Here is an 18,833-nt window from a genome sequence, read left to right as displayed (position 1 = left end):
TTACATTGGGTGAAGAGAGATGTAATTGTCTTCTGGAATCAGTCTGGTCATCAATGAAAGCCAAGTCTTGACCGGACCCTTGTTGCAAACCTCAGCCCCTGAATCTCGACTCTTCGGAGTTTGTAATCTACTTTGATGCTAGGCGCTACCCGCTGAAGTCTCTCCGGTCTGTCTGAGCGAGCCAGAGAGGTCACCTGACCTTTTATCGATTTCATTTCCTGGTTTCCTGCAGTGACATTCAGAATCCACGGCAGTTATCCAGAAATCAATCTGACAGCAAGACCGATGCGACAATAGACATATTAATAGTTCGAAAAGTTGGCAACATCTTTTTTTCTCTCAATCTCTCTTTTGCTCTCTCTCTATTTCTCTTTAAGGTCATTTTTTTGGCTGGGCCTTGCAACTTTCATTTTCTGAAAAGTTTATTGTGGCATAAGAAGAGAGCGATTTTTCCATATAAACCAGACAAAATTAATGGTCCAGGGTAATTGGAGCGTCTGAATAAATGTTTAGAGTTGAATTAGTCTTAAAACAGGGTGATTGGTGGAAATATATGGAGAGCACGTTAGGAATTTCAAAATTAACTTGCATTCCGTGTCTGCCCCTCTCATCAGGGTTTTATGAATATGCGTCAGATCTTGCCGTCTCAGCCTTTTTTTTCCCCTTGGACACAGTGAGAGCACATTGCAGGCAATGACTCATCAAATCTATTGCCTCTCTGTCCATTAACCCATGAATGATATGCACATTGTAACTCCTTTTAGCATCAATTTCCTGCTTCAAACCTCTAATCTCAGCCCATCAATGACTCCAGCTGTGAGCTTTCACCCCTTCCTCTGCATTAAAACCAAAATACCCTCTCCTCTTGCTTTCGCTCTCACTCTGTCTCTCTCTTTTATCTCCCTCTCTCTCTCTCTCTCTCACTCTCTTTCTTTGTCTCAGACACACATACACACACACACATATATGCTCTTTTCCCAGACTTACACATGGGGCCCTTAATGTAATCCTTGCTGGCCTGGCCAACCAGGTCCTCTCTCCTGTGTTTAAAGTGACAGAACGTTTGAGATGATGCATGGGCAGCCATACCCAGCTTACACCTTTATAATAATGTGAGACATGCTGGCCAGCCCATGAGGTTCATCAAAGCTCAGAGCTCTGCTAACTGGCCAAGCACTGGTCAGCGCTGCATCTGACCAACACACATCCACCCTCTCATACCTGGAGCTCTTACCTAGGATGCTGTGATTGCCCAATCTGTCTGACTGTTCATGATCTGGCTAGACAATGAATACATCTGTGTGACAAAAGAAGCATGTGTGTCTTAATGTGGTATTGTTCTGCAGCCGGATGTTTAGTAAAAGTAATATTTCGATAACTCTGAGCTCAGAGCTTTGGTTTAAGAGAGGACTTTAGAGCTGAAAGTGGTAACCGAGCAACTGAACCAGTGGCAACTTGAAACATAGTGGTGAAGAAACTCTCCTTCTGTTTCTTGAATTTTAAACAAAATTATGATACCAAATCTTCAAATACAAATATAACGATGTGCTACTGACAAGTCCTAACAACAATGTCAAATGCTTTAAAATAATGAGCCACTGACCAGGTTCTCTTCTTTTTTTTTTGGTGTCCAGACATCAAATGTCAAGTTCAGCTTTCATGGTCTTGCATTGGTTTATGATGAAGCTCAGCTGTTAAATTGACTATAGATATATATGTACACTACGAATGTTATGAAAGCTGATATTGTTGTTACTGTTGGTTATTTTGCCAGAAGTGTAGGTCTAGATGACTGGAGAAGGTATTAGAGGGAGAGGGTCTGTAAGCCATGAAATATTGATTTATACTCATTGATCCTTTCCAATTGTTCAGCATGCATGAGTCACAAATGCCTCATCATTAGTATTAGTCTTACAGGCAATTCATCAATGCAAATTATATTTTCTTAATGCTTTTTGCATTGATCCAAATGAATCACGTTGTTGCATATTTGATCTTTAATCAGGTTAATGCTTATGGTGTAATGACCATGTATTTGTCTCTTTCAGCTCAGTCCTTCAAAGAGTTCTCTCAGCTCTTAAACACTGTGGAGGAGGAGAGGAGACGCCTGGTGAGCATTTTATCACAACTGTGCACTTACATATTTATTCATTTTATTGTTCAGTGCACCATGTTTTTCCTATACATTAAGCATTACCTCTTCATTTTATACTTTTAGCATGTATAATGTAATATTGTATGGACAATTCTCTAACAGTGAGCAGCCAAACTCAATTCTACATACTGATTAGTCAAAGCATTGCTGACTACTTTTTCAGACATGCTTTTTGCGTTAATCTGTTAATGGCTTAGTGCTGGGAAAATTGTTTAGGAGATGCCGCTTTCTGCTATTACGTCTGGATTCCTGTGCCATACAGCCTCGTGATTGCCGTGTTCACTCTATTCTATACAAAGTCTGATTGTACTCAGCCTTGTTTTCGCTGAAGGGCTGATACTGCGCTGCAGAGAGATCTACAAAAAGAATACGCATGAAGAGAGATTCTCACTTTAAAATAAAAAGATCCTATCTCCGCTGTGTCGGTAAAACCAGTCATTATCGTCAGTTTGTGTCCATATGTATCTGATAACCTCAGCTCTGCTCCCCGCTGTAGCTCTATCAGTAGATCCAGACAGACAGGCAGAGATATGGAGCACTAGCAACAAGCTACTCTCTGCAATACTGGAGCTCAGTGAGCTCTGACACATTGTACGTCCCCTTGGGGCGTAACGGTCCACAAAAGTGACGATTCATTTCACACCACGGTTTAGGCATCACGGTTCGGTACGAGTTCGGTACAACGGGAAAATGCAACAAAATCCCCTAAATGCATAAGGCTACGTTTCTTTCATTTATTTTGAACAGACAGTAGTGCAAGTTACAGTTTGTTCCACGTAGTGTCATATATTCCCCCCCTGAGGTAGTTTGTACAGCCTGTAGCGCATAAAGGGTGCCATAGAATGGGAATCACGATTTTCCTTGCCCTTTTGAATTCATTGAGATGAACGTGCTATGAAAACTTTGTCAAAGTATGGAAACACGCCTTCTTCTTCTACAGCCGTACGATCTATGTGAAGAAAACAAACCTTTCATTACGTATGTTTGTGATGTCACAACTGTACATGGCCGCGTACAGCGGCGTGTAGCCAATCGTAGGCTATTGACAGCCAGCATTGCCATCTATTATTCATTAAGAAATGCGGTTACCTTACTACTACAGTGTACCAGTAAACAAGGACATGAGGTCCTTGAAAACTTATGTTTTAATATGTTTGCACCACAGTCAGATCCCAGATCTTAGAGAGAACAGAACAAACCAACTATGAGAAAGTGAAATGGGAGACTCGTGCTTGTGAAATTTGGTTCCGCGTTACATTCATCAATCTTCGCACATAGGCTACTGCGTATTCCGCAACGGTTCGGGACAAATATGTGTACCGTTACACCCCTAACGTCCACCAGTCCAAGAGCTGGCACCCAATTTCTGGCACTTGATAGAGTCGAGGAGAGGAAATGATGGCTGGTACAGGCAACACAGTGGCATGTGATCACTGTCAAAGTACTGATGTTCAGAGTAGCTTCCAGGGTTATGCAGGGTGTGTATACGTATAAATAAATCCCAACAAACAAACAATTTGTTAGCATGGCCAAATGGCATTACTGATGGTACTGTTCTATGTAGTGTTAGTACCCAGTGGACAGTGTGATGTGGTAGAGTGGGGTAATGAATGTATTAGTTATGAAAGAGTGAAGTCTACTTCAGGGGCTTCCATTTGTGACTTTTTTAGTCCCCAAAAGAGACAGGCAAGTTGTTTACCTCACTGCTTGTTTCGCTGACATCACCATATTTGAAACCTTAGATGCCTTAATTGACTAACATGGGTTATTGATGCCCCCATATGTCTCTAATATGTCTCCAAATGTCTATGTTGGGCCCCAGAAAGACATGCACCCACACGCACTAACAAATGCCCATTTTGAATCCAATAAAAAATAGTGCTACCCTCTCATAACGGTGGAGCTCATTTGGAGAGATTCATTTATTTATTTAGTCATTTTTTGTGCTGTTACTTGCTGATGTAGTCTCAGAAATTTATCTTGAGTAAATCATGTTTATGTCGAAGAAAACAGCACATCAGGGGCACACGGAGGCTCTAATCACTACGCTCAGCAAACCAAATAAATACAGCAGAGAGGGGAAATGGTTCAGTTTTCTATTGGTCAGCAGGGGAAATGCATCCTCGTTCGCTCGCTGGCTCAGTATTTACACATTTTCCCACCAATTTCTTTGTTCAGAGAAGAATCTGCCAAAGGAAATCCCACAGAAGTGTTTAATGATTTGTTTGTGGCCTTGGTTGTCCTGTCCCTAACGCCCACTCTTTTCATGTCAAAATTTGACAAATCTGAGCACATTTTAGAACATGCAGCTGGATCCCAGATTTCCAGATCACCAAGTCAAATTCTGTAGGGAAAATGGAGATATCTTAGCCTTTCACATTCCGATGGAGAGATTAATAGTCTATTTAATACAAACAGCTAACTGACTGACATTTTTTCCACCCTCTCTCCAGTAGGCTATGTGATAGATTCTCTCTTGGGATGAACTGACTGGTGTGACCACTGTCTGCTTTTATGTTTTAACACAAGAGACAGAGCTCTCGCTCCTCGGTCTTAACGGCCACAAAGCTGTTTACATGGTTTGAAACAAAGTTCGGGCCAGAGCTTATAGTTTTTACAGTAGCATTAGAATTGTGATGAGTTTTTGATGTCTAAAACACAACCCTGGAGGAAAAAAATGAAGGAAATGCTGTCTCTTGGAATGAGTCAATGCCTTTAGGAGTTAAACAGTTAGGAGCTTGGACATGGCTTCTCAGAGCAAGAATGTTTGGTCACTCAGAACATTATATACAAGGGACTTCCCCCTTCTTTGCCACTAGAATGTTAGAACAATTGGCCATTCTGAGCCGTGCGTTTAGTCAGAGCCCTTGCACGGTCCAGGGACAGCCAGAGTTAATGAGAAGCCATGTGGAATGCAAGGTCCCAGCAAACAGATGAAACCTGTATGGAACTTTCCACTCCAACTCCTGCCCCGTTGACATTGGACCATGTTTAGCACATTATCACCTAAGCCATCCTTCATTGTGCATTTGCTCTTTTTCTTCTTCTTCTTTTTCTTCTTCTTCTTCTTCTTCTTCCTCTTCTTTCCTTTCTTTCTAATAAGATAAACTCATGAAATGAAGTTTATCTAGCGTCATGAAATGAAAAAAACACATTTGCAGGTTCAAGGGCCCAAAGCAGGCAACTGAAGAGAGGAGAAAGGGGGCAAGGGGGAGGGAGGGAGGTGGATCTGAAGTGTTGAAGTGGTCACAGTGCCAGATCAAACAACACCTCCTCATAAATTTTATAGGAGAGAACAGGAGCCGACTAGGAGGGGGCAGTAGGGGAGAGAGAGCCTTTTGCAAATATTTTCCGCATTTAAGTCAATAGCGTCTGCTCACATATCATTTGGGTGTCTGTTGAGGGGGTCACGGAGTGATGCACATCACCACAGCAGTCTCGCACAAAGCTCTCAATGAGCCTACTTCACAGGACACAGTGAGGGAAGGATCTACAACACATTACACATGACAATCACGCACTTAGGTACCTGTGTTAGAGAAATAAACCCCAACAACACCATTAAACTCCTCTTTAGACTGATGTGTTCTTTTGTGAATAGATACGTGATTCAAATGTTAGAAATATAGAGGCATAGACTCAGGCCTGAACTCTGTCCACCCAATTCAGGCATGGAACAATTGGAAAGATCTCTGACACCCTTTAGAAAAGACAGCAAAACCCAGCATCAGCTGTTATGCTGAAATCCTGAAATTGGACTAAAGCTCCGCATTTTCCTGCCTAAGCCACATTAAATCCTGAACTTTTAAGAAAAGAGTGTCTTTGGTCCCTCTCCCACAGCTGTGTTTCGAACGTTAACTTTAACAGAAACTGGACCCCAGACTCCTCCAGTCTCCCATCCCCCATCTACCTCACATCTGGACTCAATCTACAGCCCAAAATAGCAAAAGACACTGACTGATAAGAAAGCTTCAAAGCACAGGCCTGAACTGAGAAACCACAGGGCTTCATGCGTCTTGCGCTAAGTGACAAACCACAAGACTTAACGCGTCTCACGCTAACATTGCTTCCCTTTGGCGATAGATTGTTAACTCACATATATTTAAGGTGCCACCACCGTTTCCGTGGTATCTGAGTGGGAAATGTGGCTCTGCAGTGTCGCACCCCACTATCAGGATTTTTTTTTTTTTACTTTCGTTACTTTTACTTTTTTTGTCACTTTCCTTGGCAGAGAGCCAAGGTTACATCTCACTGTCTGTGAATCTGGACTTGTTAACACTTGGTACCAGCCAACCTTGGTGTACAAAAGGTCCAACCAGATCAAATTCCACCTCTTTCAGAGGAGAAACAAAAGAAAAATGCATGGTTAAATTCTCCAGTCAGGTGTTTCCTAAACAGAAAGAAAGACAGGGAAAGAAAGCATGAATAGAGAGGATAAAGATGGGATGGTGGCTCCTCATCAGAGAAGAGAAAGACAGAAAAAGAAATAAGCCAGAGCTCTTCTTCTGCAGAGAGAGAGAGAGACAGACAGACAGACAGACAGAGGCTGGAGTTCCACATGGTTGGGGATTGTTCAGGGCTGCTGGCTCCTAATGCTATTCAGGAACAAGGGGGTAATGCCCTTATGTTGTGGCTCTTTCAAAGCAGATCATGCCCCTTAAGGAATACCCTGTGAAGCCTCTTCATAGACTATCTCTCCCCTGTCTGTTTAAGAGGCGATAATGTTCTGAGAAAACCATTCATCATCCCTTGCTTTCTTCTTCTTTTTACTTGACCCAGGTGTGCTTATCTTCACCCAACACATTGCTTAGCAGTTTTCCCTCTTGTTAGTCTTTGTTTATCACTGAACGTGCATAGCACACACTGACACACCCACAAAAAGAATGTACATGTTGCAACATTTTTAATAGACAGGTTCTAATACCTTGTAATTGTGTCAGCAACGACATACATACTTTCTTACATATTCTAGGTGCAGCTTAATTATTTACTAACAAATGTGTTTACAAGGGAGTTACTTAGCTCTTTTCTGAGGCTGGTGGACTTGGATGTGAATTCAACGGTGGTCAGGTCTCCTGTTGGTAGCACTTAGCCACAGCTTAGCTGAAACTGCTGTGTGTCGACCGCCTGATAGGAACAGAGTCCCTACCTGGTGGTGCAACACATCAGCCACAACTAGGGAACCAGAGTCGGAGTAAAAGAAATGGAAAAGAAGGCAATTGGTCACATGGTTAGTCGTGTCTCGTTAATAGGACTCTGGAGGTTCTTTTCTGTCTCTGCCTAAACTACACCCTCTCTCTTTACAGAACACGAATGGACCTATCCTTTATTTTAGAGACTCAACCTTAAGGAAGACAAATGTCTCCATCAAGCAGACAACTAGCTGCACCTCTGTGTCTTTGTGTATAAGTGAAACAAACAGAATCTCTGAGGTTTGTTTTCAAGAGGGCTATCTTAGCGACAGTTAGCAGCAGTTTTTAGAAGACAAGTCTCTGCTCTCTTTTACAGTTTGTGTTCCTATTACAGTCACATTTCCAATTAAGCCATTTTTCAAACGATGAGTCAAGCCCCGGATGGTTTTTCCATTTGAGGGATCATTGTATCTGGACTATATCTTTGTATGGTCCTCAGGCAAATCCATCTTCATTAGACACATGCGTTGGATTTTATAGCTAAGAATTAAACATGTGACTGAAAGTTAAGTAGGCCATCAAGGCCAAGTAGGCTGTGGTGTCACGAATTTTCTCCTCAAAAGGGGAAACTCTAAAGTTTATCTTTCTCTCCTGGTGGATGTAGTCCTCCTGTGGTAGCGCTGTATGTTTGTAGAATACAAGGGTCCATTCACACGGCACTATAGTGAGCGCTAACTCCATACCTAATATATTTCCTGCCTTCCATGTGAGGCGTGGGGTAACTGGTGTTTTCTTACTGCCAAGGGTGCTGAAATCATTCTCTGCTGTGCAAAATGTACTTTTAGCATATTCATAACTTATATTTTATCCATAACTTATTATACATTTGCAAACTAATTGGATCTATTTGCAAACTGACTGATGCAAAAAAACATGATGATTATTAGAGTTATTATGTTGACCTCCTTCACAAGCTGCCTTAGAGGGACAGCTCTGCTATCTCTGCCTCTGCCCCAGAGTCTCCCACCACCCACCTAAGTTTATCAGCATGACCTGTGAGCATACAGCACTTTCCAAATGATTTTTCATTTTTCGGGCGTCTCTAGTCTTGATGCTCTCCCTCTGTGACAGCGAATAGAGCGGCATGTCTCTATTTTAGCAGAAAGTTTTTGGACCACTAAATGCTGGTTACCATTAGCACCACTCAATAAGTCGGTCCTCTGTGAATGCTTTATTTTATAGGAGTTTGTTTGTTTGGTGTTTATACACTCATTCACACACACAGACACATTCACTTAAACTAAAACCAAGATCATCATCAGCCCGTGTCATTATTATTAGCTGTTTTTAATCATTAATAACACTATCAGTGACTAGTGTTTCATTAATGCTTTGACTAATCACTCATCCCATTGTTGGTTTTGCAGAAGTCTTAAAAAAAATTCCACTCACCAAAAGCTTAGGGAGTAAATTGGGGCCCATATGTATCCTGTATCGTATGAAACTCTATATGTTTGGATTATAAAAAGGCAAAACTGATCCTAGACTGGCAGTTCATATAATTCTATATACTTGCTCTCTAAAAAGTCCAAATCTGTTCCTAGATCTGCACTCGCCCTCTTAGATATTTGATACACATCACCCTAGGTCCTTAGTTCTCAAAACTTTTATATTTATTTTATAAATCCAGTATCTAATAGTTTCAGATTCTTACTCATGCTCTGGTTCTTCTCAGACACACTCACACTATAATGAATTTCCATTCGTCCGTTTTTTCCCTCTAATTTCGTTATTTACTTTATGAACACGTGTTTGACATTACGTCCTTTTGCTATAATGGGAACTGCCTATAATTGGTCATAAAGCATAAGCTGTCCAGTGGTAGTCATGCTGAGGCTATCCCCTCAGCTAGAATTGCACCCCTCAATGGACAGAATGTGTTGGGTCGTGACATGACGGAAATTTCAGTATGTTATTCTCACTGACTCTGTGCTTCTTGGGATTCTAACAGTTCCTGAGAAAGGCGAAGCAGCACTTCTCAAAGCGTAGCTATTCTCTCTCTGGCAACGTCTCGTACTCAAGTGGAAAATAAAAAGACTCGAGCGTTTCTGTCGATATCGAGTACCTCAAATTCAAATGAGTCTGAATGGAACCTTAGCGGTTCTTCTGCAGTTCAGCGGGGAGACGTTTGAGGAGATTTGGCGTATTGACTTTGCCACCTTCCAGGCTGGTAATGAAATACCTCGGTGGTGCTGCCGTCTCCCATGCGTTACACTCAGTTATCGCATATGGATTTAATCCCGCTTTTAGGGAGATTCAGTCAGCCTAAACACTGCTGCCGCAATCCTATTTCAGAGCTAATCCATGCAGCTTCTGATAAAACCCAAACATTTTTCTTGTAAAAAAAGAGAGTCAATTCAGTTTTATTGAAACATGATTATAGAGGAAAGCGTTTAAATCTTAAGGTTTATTTACAAAAGACTGCACCCCCATGCTTTCCACTTAACTTTATTTTGGCTCGTTATCCTCCTCAGTGGCCCAAGGGATGAAGCTGGTGTTGTTACACTAGTTGTGTAATGTTTATTTATCTGGTACATAATTCCCTAGTTTAAGGGAAATCCCTTAGTTGTCTTGATGACAAATGAAGCAACCATCTCTGAATTGCAGCAAAAACAAAGAATGTCAGGGATATCATTAAATAGATACAGATATGACTTTGAAGTGGCCCTTCAGATAACTTTACTGCATATAAGTCTTGCAAAAAAGATTGCGTGCGTTTGTGTGTGTCTGTGTGTGTCTGAGCCTCTCGGTGTGTGTCTGTGTGTCTGTCTGTCTGTCTGTCGGGGTGTGTGTGTGTGTGTGTGTGTGTGTGTGTATCTGTGTCAGAGGTACAGATCTCTCCAGGCTGTTCCCATGAGACTGTGGATATTTGGGTTGGTATAGCGAATGCAGAGTGTCTGATATCGGACAGTCTGTTATGGGTCTGCTGGGGAGCTCCATCTCCATCACATCACATAGAACATAGAATAATATTTTAAATCCAGTCAAGCGTCAGTGTCAAACACAGCCGCTGCTCTCCACAAGACTGCCACTGAGGTGTCACCTAATGACACGAGGTGTGTGTGCCTGGGAGTGTGTGTGTGTGTGTTTGTGTGTGTGTGTGTGCGTGTGTGTGTGTGTTTGTGAGAGAGAGAGAGAGACCGTGATTGTGGCTCCAGAGAGAGAGATCGTGATTGTTTGTGTGTGTGTGTGTGTGTGTGTGTGTTCATGTGTAAGAGAAAGAGACACTATGATTGCTGGTGTGTATGTGTGTATAATCTTGATCCTGAGAGTGTTTGTGTTGATCCTCCTTTGAAAAACTCAAGCAGAGAGACAATGCCATAACTCCGCCACACGTCTTTTTATCTGTCTCTAGCTGGAGCCACTGAGCAAGTCTAGCATGAGAATCTTACACAGTGTGGAGGCTCTGCTAACGTGTCTGTGTCTGACGCAAAAAAAAAAAAAAAAAGTAGCATAAAAAAACGAGGCAATTCGCAGAGACGTATTTCCCAAATTGAAATGCGGCACAAACGACTATCGTAAAGTTCCCTCTCCAACCATCAGCTGCCGTTTTTCTCTGGGTTTTGACACTGGCGGAGCATTTTGCACCGCTTGTATAAAATGAGAGACCATTTTCTCATTTATTTTATTGAGCACATTCACAGCCTCTGTGTTACTCCTGATTTCTTCCATTTCAATAGTGACTGAGGCACAATGGCTTGTTCAATCAGAGTTCTCATTCAAAGAGCATTGATGAATCTGAGTCTGTCATTTCTGTCATTACTGTCTCTCAACAACGTTTTTGAAGAATAGAAGTGATCTCACCCAGTGATGAGAAATTACCACTGACTACAAATTTCCTCATTAACCCCCAAGCTTGTTCAAATACTCCGTTTTTACACCCAACATTTAGTGCCTCGCATCTCCAGCTGCTACCCACCTTAAATTTGATTTGGAACTATGGCTTGACTTGAGCACAGACAGTAACGTTTAATGGACTCCCATTGTCTGGTAATAATAGCAGGAACGCTGATGCTTGATTGCAGATTCAGAACGCGGATGATGTGCTGATCACGCCCTTGGAGAGATTCCGTAAAGAACAGATTGGCGCGGCAAAGGTAAGTGACCGTTTCATTTTTCCCATACGTGCAATCATCTTATGGGCTAATGCTGTGGCTGAAAACAAGTTGACAGAATGAGAAATGTTGAGGAAAAGTTCAGGGAATTGTTATAACCCGACGCATGTTTCTTAGGGTGCCGTTGTTTGAGGGTGTTAACGTGACAGACACAGGGGAATTCAATTCACTCGCTGTCACACCACTGTAACTTAACACAGCATTGGCCTGTTGTGTTGCATGGCAACAGCCGTCGGCAGTGTGTCCTACTGCAGAGTTTATTGGGAGGTTCAGGGAGGCTCTTTCACCAGGGGAGATGATGTTCCTCATGGCTAACCGTCTGTCGCTCACTGCTCCCCCCCCCCTCTCTCTCTCTCTCTCTCTCCCTCTGTCTCTCTCTCTCTTTCTCTCTCTCTCTCTCTGCCCCCCCCCCTCTTTGTCTCTCACACGCGTACTCATGCAATCTCCCACACACTCATATCACTCATATGCTCCACTAAGTATTATGTCTTTATGAAGGGAAAAAACGCACAGCTCTATTGATGTACCCTCTGCCCTCAGCACGTACAGACAATAACCCCACCCACCCACCCCCCCCCACACACACACACACACACACACACACACACACACACACACACACACACACACACACAGTCTCATGCAATGTGCTTTTATATGATGTTTGTTATTCATACACACAGAGAGAGGGGGAGAGAGAGATTCTATGTGACTGGTGTCTTCTTGTGCTTCTCTGCCTGTAGTAGTGAAGTAAATCAGGACAAAATTTAAGACAGAGCAGCAAATCAGTTCTTTAACCTTATATAGCATTTTCCCTTCTCTCAGACTCATTGCTTTTGAAACATTTGCAAGCATTTTAAAATAAATTTTAAGTCAAATGCAAGTTATACCTTACTTTCAAGATCTGATTTAGAAGATCTGATTTTTTTAAGTTATTTGAAGATTATAGGACCAGGTTTCAGTTCTATTCCTGTATAGCTTTATTTTATCATATGTTACAGGAGACGCGGTGTCTTCTTTGGGAATGAGAGTGAGTCAGCCGCACTCACCGTCCAGGCTGTAGCAGGATTCACCACATCACACAGTGTGGTTATGTAGCTGCCAGGCACACTCTCATTACTTGACAGAGCACAGTAACATGAAAAGACCACCAGTGTGTTTGTGGTCATCCTCTTGTTCAGATCACACACACACTGGGGGGGGGGGGGGGGGGGGGGGGGGGGCAGTGCCCCACCTCGCCCGTCCCACTGAGACCTACAGTGTTGAAGGTCCCTGTCTTCATTCTGGGCTGTTTGACAGTGGGAGGGTGTGTACGTGCATGTGGGAAGTGGCAGGAGAGTGTACATAAGCCAAGCCCTGTGATTTTTTTTTCTTTTTATACTCTAACCTCAGAGTCACTTTTGATTTATATTAAATGAAAAAAGAGGCATTGCTCGGGGAGGGTGGGGTGTGGAGAGGAGGCGTAACGCCCGAGTAGGTGTTTCAGATGAGGAGCAGATCCATAAAAAGATATGGACGATATGAAGGCGCATCCTCTAAACGTCCTGGGTGGCACTCAAGCACACGACACTGTGAAAAAGAGCAGTGAAATAACAAGAGGAGCGGGTTAACAGTGCTACTGATTGTCATCGTTTTGTTATTATGTGCATCCAAACAGGGAATCATTGTCAGTTCTCATCTTGGTAAATGCGTCTTCCGGCAGTTTCTCTGGATGCATTGTGTTCTGGATCATGCTGTAGCACTACAGGCCATATCCCCAGTGTTATTGCCCTCAACGCCTGCATTTTTCAAACGGCCTCTTTAAACGATGTCACCCCCTGTCACTCTTCTGCTTTTCTTATTTCTTTGTTTTAAGTACTTCATCCTAATGGCTCAACCCCTCCCTTTTCATAAACATGCTCTGCATCCAGTGAGAAAGATGAAATGCTAGCACTCAAAGGAGTCAGGCAAGACTTTTCAAGTCTCTCTCTCGCTCTCTCTCTCTCTCTCTCTCTCTCTCTATCTGTATTTTTTCTTCTCTCTCTTTCTTCTGTCTTTCTTCTCTCTCTCTCTCTCTCTCTCTCTCTCTCTCTCTCTCTCTCTCTATATATATATATATATATATATATATATGTCTTTTCAAGTCTCTCTCTCTCTCTCTCTCTCTCTCTCTCTCTCTCTCTCTCTCTGTTTTTCTCTGTCCCAGCTCTGGGAAATGTAGAAGGATCCAGAGATGCTCTGACCCCTGCTAGCGCGACTGCTTGTGTTAGGGGCCGACGAGATGGGATGATCAGGAGCTTTAGAGCATTGCCTTATTTGGCAATGCCTAACCCCAGCTGGAGTTGCGGGTGAGGTCACCCAGTTGATGCAGTGGCCGTCTTGGCTGACGTTTCTGCAGCCTGGCTGAACACCCACATTTAGCTCATGGAAAAGGGGCAGTACTTCTCAGGAAAAAAAAATCACAGGTTTGTAAATTGACAAATCAGAGTTAAAAGAAAACAGACAGAGGAGCATTCGCTGTGATTCTTCTCCGTTTCGGAATTGCGACAGACATCTGTGGTTATCTGGAGCAGCTGTAGTTAGATTGCCGAAACAGTCTCTTAACTCAAAGCATTTTTTTAAAAGCTCTTTCCATTCGTTATGCACTTTCAGTCTCTTCTTTCTGTTTTTAAGACTTTGTAGTGAAGAGATTTAGTCTTCAGTTTTGTCTCCCAACAAATTATTGATTTTTAGGTACCTAATTTTATGATCTATGGATTATATGTCAAAATTATTTATTTTTTTTACTCCCAGACAGAAGATTATTGCGTGAAATCGCACTGGTAGAAATATTGCTCAGGTTACCTCAGAAAGCAGAAAACCAAACGCACTGCAAAGGGGTAACCGCAGTAGTGCCGGCGTGTGTAATTTTAGGGAGTCTCGTATCGTAAAACTGTCTGGAACAAAGACATTTGAGCATCAACAAATGTGGGCCATAAAACTTTTTTTTTATTATTTTGCTCCTTTACAGCTCAGTAACAAAATGGGTGAGAATACCTAGATCCAATTCATGCTGAAAGTTTGTCAAGCAGAAAAATTGCAGCAGTCAAGGTTTGTCCTTATCTGTGAGGTGGTAAATGACGTAAGTGTTCAGTTTGGCTTGAGCCCTGGCTACCAGCTTGGTGTCAGACTGGGCGGGGCAGTAAGGTGTTGGTGGAAGCAGCCGATGGTGTGGTTATGCCTGATGAAAGCTGACAGAGGTGTGTGTGTGAACATGCCCTGGGTTGGCTTAGTCCCTGTTTGTTGAGTGTTTGGTGTAAAGTAGATGAACAAAAGCAGAGACTATAATAATCTGAAAGAGAATATTCAGGACTATGGGGGGATAAATGGCTAGATCACATTCTGGAATCATCCAGATTTGTCAGTAAATTTGAGTTATGATTGCTGGATTCCCCATGTTACAAATAGCAAGTTAATGTTTCTTTTGTCGTTAGTCACCACCCATTTGATCAATAGATCAACAGTAGACATTGTTGATACTTATGAATAACTTCAAATTAATTAGAGTCAAAGTGTATTTGTGTGTGCGTGTTCATATAAGTGTGTATTTGTCAGTGTAGTGTGGTGCAATTGTGTGTGTGTGTGTGTGTGTGTGTGTGTGTGTGTGTGTGTGTGTGTCTTGAGCATGTGAGCAATTGCAGGAAGATGAAATATGGGTATTTTGTCTGTGAGGTAAACAATTATCTCAGACTGGTTTTTTACATGCTTTTTATGTTTCCCCTCACTGAAGCATGCCATTCCTTCCTGAAAGTGTGTGTGTGTGTGTGTGTGTGTGTGTGTGTGTTTGCGACCCATGGACTTTGGAATTTACACTTGCCTTAAGGATGTCAAATAAACATCAGAGGGAACATTTGAGACAGGAGACTGCCGAATCTCTCGCTTCTCCTCCACATGTGAAAAATAAGTCAACTTTGTAGAAAGTTCCTCTTTCTCTCCATTTCCCCTAATTTCGTCATACAAAGTTTGTATTTTGTTATCTTAAGCTTTAATAATGTCTTACACTTGTTAATTGGCATAAATGGAGATCTAACACTGTTTATATTGTCTATACTGCAGAACACTTGCTCATGCAAATGATTTGATTTGCTCTATTTTCAGTGTGAAAATACTAATTCAATTGGGCAGAGGCCAAGCAAAACATTGAAATAAATGAGTTTGGATTCAGTTTTCAAACGTTTTTCTTTCACACAAGCATGCAATGAACATGAACTTTGTTCCCTGGAGATTGCCCTGAGTTCTTGTACCCTTTCACTGTTAAGTTTCCCTTCCTTTTGGTAAGAATTTGACATCTGATGTTTCAGCATCCTCCTGCCATGAACAAACTGGTGTAAAAGTCAGGGCTGTCTTACCCAGAGAGGATCTTCCGGTAGCTTCCAGAGGTGGAGACTCATTCTTTGAGTTGTTTATCACAGTGGGAGGCAGTCAGGATCAAGGCTTTGTAGAAAGCTTGATCAAAACAGGACGTGTCAGTGCGGTTGCACACCCTCAGAGAAAAAAAAAAATTATACGAAGCTGGCCGTTTCTCTATGTTTCAGCTTGTCTGGAGAAATGGGAGCTTGTAGATTTTAGTGGGTATGTCAGAGATTACCGAAAACAACAACTCTGTTGTCTTTGAAGATTTACAAAAGGTGAAAAAATGCAATTTACCAAGCTTGTTAAGATACATTCATCCAGATGTGAATGTATTAATGTGTAGAAAAGCACAATGTAGTTGTTGTAAATTTTTCTTCACAACGGTTCATGATCAGGTTTCATTAGTGGTCCTGTGCATTGCATTGCTATGGCAATGCTTTGCTAACTGCCAAACTGACAGACGCAGAAAAGATGGCTTAGCTTTCCAAATTGCTTTTTATTAATTTTTCTCATGTTGTTAGAGATTCTTACTGCATTGTTACTGATAATATAACTTCATAAACATTTTTCATTTAAGTGGTCATGAATGAAAATTTCTCCTATAAAATTCTACCAAAATATAGAGACTCATTTGTACCACCAGTGTCTGCTCTAATGTGACAGCCCAGGTGTTTTTAGCTTTTCTCATAGCTTCCATATCGTATTAGGGCTAATAGTGCTTCAATTAGAAATGTTTTCTTTCTTTGCATGGCTAACAGTATAACCATGCTTTGACAAGTTGCAGTAGGACATAACTGTGTCACGGTTAGTTGGATGCTCTGATCTGCACTGTATGTTAATTCATCTGTTTGCTTCTGTTTGTTATGTTCTTTGCTTTTGTTGTGTGGTACTCCTAGCTACTTATAACGACAGCATTTTCTTATCAGGATTGCCTGTCATGTCATGTCAGCTTAGACTATGCTCATGCCATATGTATTCATTATGTAAGTGACTGGATAAAAGCGTCTGTCAACTGAATAAATGTCAATGTAAACGTAAATGTAAAATATTGTATGATGCATATGGTAATTCCATTTGAAATGTGTATTTAGATACAGTGTTAACTTATTGTGTTAGTAAGTATCAGCATTTTACTAATGTGAATAGTTCCATTGTATCAAATAAGAACTAGTCATTTTTGTGGATGGACTTTGGAGTAGACGGACTTATGTGTGTGTGTGCCTTTGATTCACTTATGGTTATGATATATGACAATATTCAAAGAGACAAATGGCAGAGTTATTGCTCAAAGCTGGCCCTGGACTGCCTGTTCTCATTTATGTTTTAAATCTCCGGCTGGGAAGCAGGCCCACCAAAAATGAACTGAACTCCAGATTTAAATAACCTGCAACTGTACCTTTTATTGAATCAAGGGGAAAAAATTAATGGATCTTCTGGTGCTTAGGCCGTATGAGAATTCTTCAGCAAAATGTCCAAAAATGCAACCAATTCAGATTAGTGATCTGAATTGGTTTGTTTATTTATTTATTTATTTATTTATTTATTTTTTATTGGTCAGATAAAGGTAAAGAAAAGAGGAGTTTGCAGTAGTTTTCCACAATATGGTAAGGAGCCAGATGCTTTTTCCCAAAGAGCAGTGCAGTGGGTTAGGTTGAGTTACACCCTCCGGTCTCTTTAATGAGATTAGTCTGTGTGTACGCTGCTGAGTAGAGACTTGTGGCATTCTGATTCTGACCTGAACACTTACTTGCCTTAAATGTGAAGAATCCAAGCAAACAACAAAACTCTAACCTGTGGTATTCAGAAGATCTGATCCTCGTTTCAAAGAATCTTTGTTTGAAGAACTTAGAATTCAAACGGCATTGTTTGTTTTCATGTTGGTCCACTTCTTTTCACATCAGATGTAAGCAATTTTTCAGTGTTAAGTAGCTGCTTTGCTCTATATCAAAGCAGGTCGAGGAAGTGGCATTGTAAAAAGCTGAACATTTTGCTTGTTTTTTGCTCTCAGAAGAATTTGAGGGGTTTCCTTTCTCTTCCTTTTTCCTTTCTTCCCTGTTCTGTTCTTCTCTTTACTCTTTCTGGGTGAATGTATGCGTGATGCAACAGAATAGCTTGTCTGACAGAGGTGTTGGTATTTAATTGCAAATCTGGACCTGAGGTCCAATTACCAGTGAGCCTAACGAGCTGCTGAAGGCAGCCTGCAGTGGGACTGCTTTTTCGTGTCAGGTGTTTCAGAAGCCGCCCAATGTGAGGAGACCTGAGTGGGCGTCACTACGCCCTACATAGTCACAAAGCTGATGATGATGATGGTGATGGTGATGTCCAGTGTTGGATTTTCTCGTGATTTTACAAGTAAACGAACCGGAGCGAAAGCGTGCTTGGAGAGAAGCTTTATTTGGTGGTGGAATCTGGCACCAAGTCTGCTTGCGCCGCAGTTTAACTCAGAGAACTGTTACCATGATCAGCCTTTTATACCATGAAGCAAACAGACAATAGGTGTACAACGTTGCTTTATGCAAATCAGAGTCTAGGTGTTAATGCTAAAGTCCCCTTTTGTCTGTGATGGCTACCATTTGTCCATTACCAGTTTTATTTTGCCTTAATCAGTTGCTCTTGGCTCCAACTGTAAGGTGGCGCCAAAGGTGTGAAGCTTTCTTTGTATCTATGGTAATAATACCATCAGGTTAAACAGTTCTCCTATCATGAACCATGTCTGTTCAGATGTCACTATAATCTTACACCAGAAAGACCCCAGCACCTGCATTGAGGCAATACCAGAATTGCAGATGCAAGCGTTTGATATCTTTATCAGCGTCTATGTGGAGGAAGGTGATTGTGGTGGTAGAGTTTGTTAATTTGATATTAAAATAATCCATGATTTATGGCTAAACGATCAGTTCTGTATATCTGAGGTGGTTGTATCTTCATATGGCAGGGTAAAAACACATGAATCTTGTGGTAACCATGGTGACCAGGTGGTTTGTGCGGTGCTTTTTACAG

General features: G+C 41.7%; 1 protein-coding gene across 1 annotated transcript in view; it reads left to right on the top strand.

Moving 5' to 3' along the window:
• arhgap42b (Rho GTPase activating protein 42b) overlaps positions 1–18,833 on the top strand; it is a 56,315-nt gene that overhangs the window by 14,207 nt on the left and 23,275 nt on the right. Inside the window, exons 3-4 of the mRNA XM_030794380.1 lie at positions 2,049–2,110; positions 11,373–11,444. Coding sequence (XP_030650240.1) covers positions 2,049–2,110; positions 11,373–11,444 — 134 coding nt within the window. The remainder of the gene's footprint in view (positions 1–2,048; positions 2,111–11,372; positions 11,445–18,833) is intronic.

The sequence above is a fragment of the Chanos chanos genome, chromosome 2 (assembly GCF_902362185.1).
Source record: "Chanos chanos chromosome 2, fChaCha1.1, whole genome shotgun sequence".
NCBI lineage: Eukaryota > Metazoa > Chordata > Actinopteri > Gonorynchiformes > Chanidae > Chanos > Chanos chanos.
Note: the sequence above shows the minus strand (reverse complement) of the source record. Positions and strands in the feature narration are given on the sequence as shown.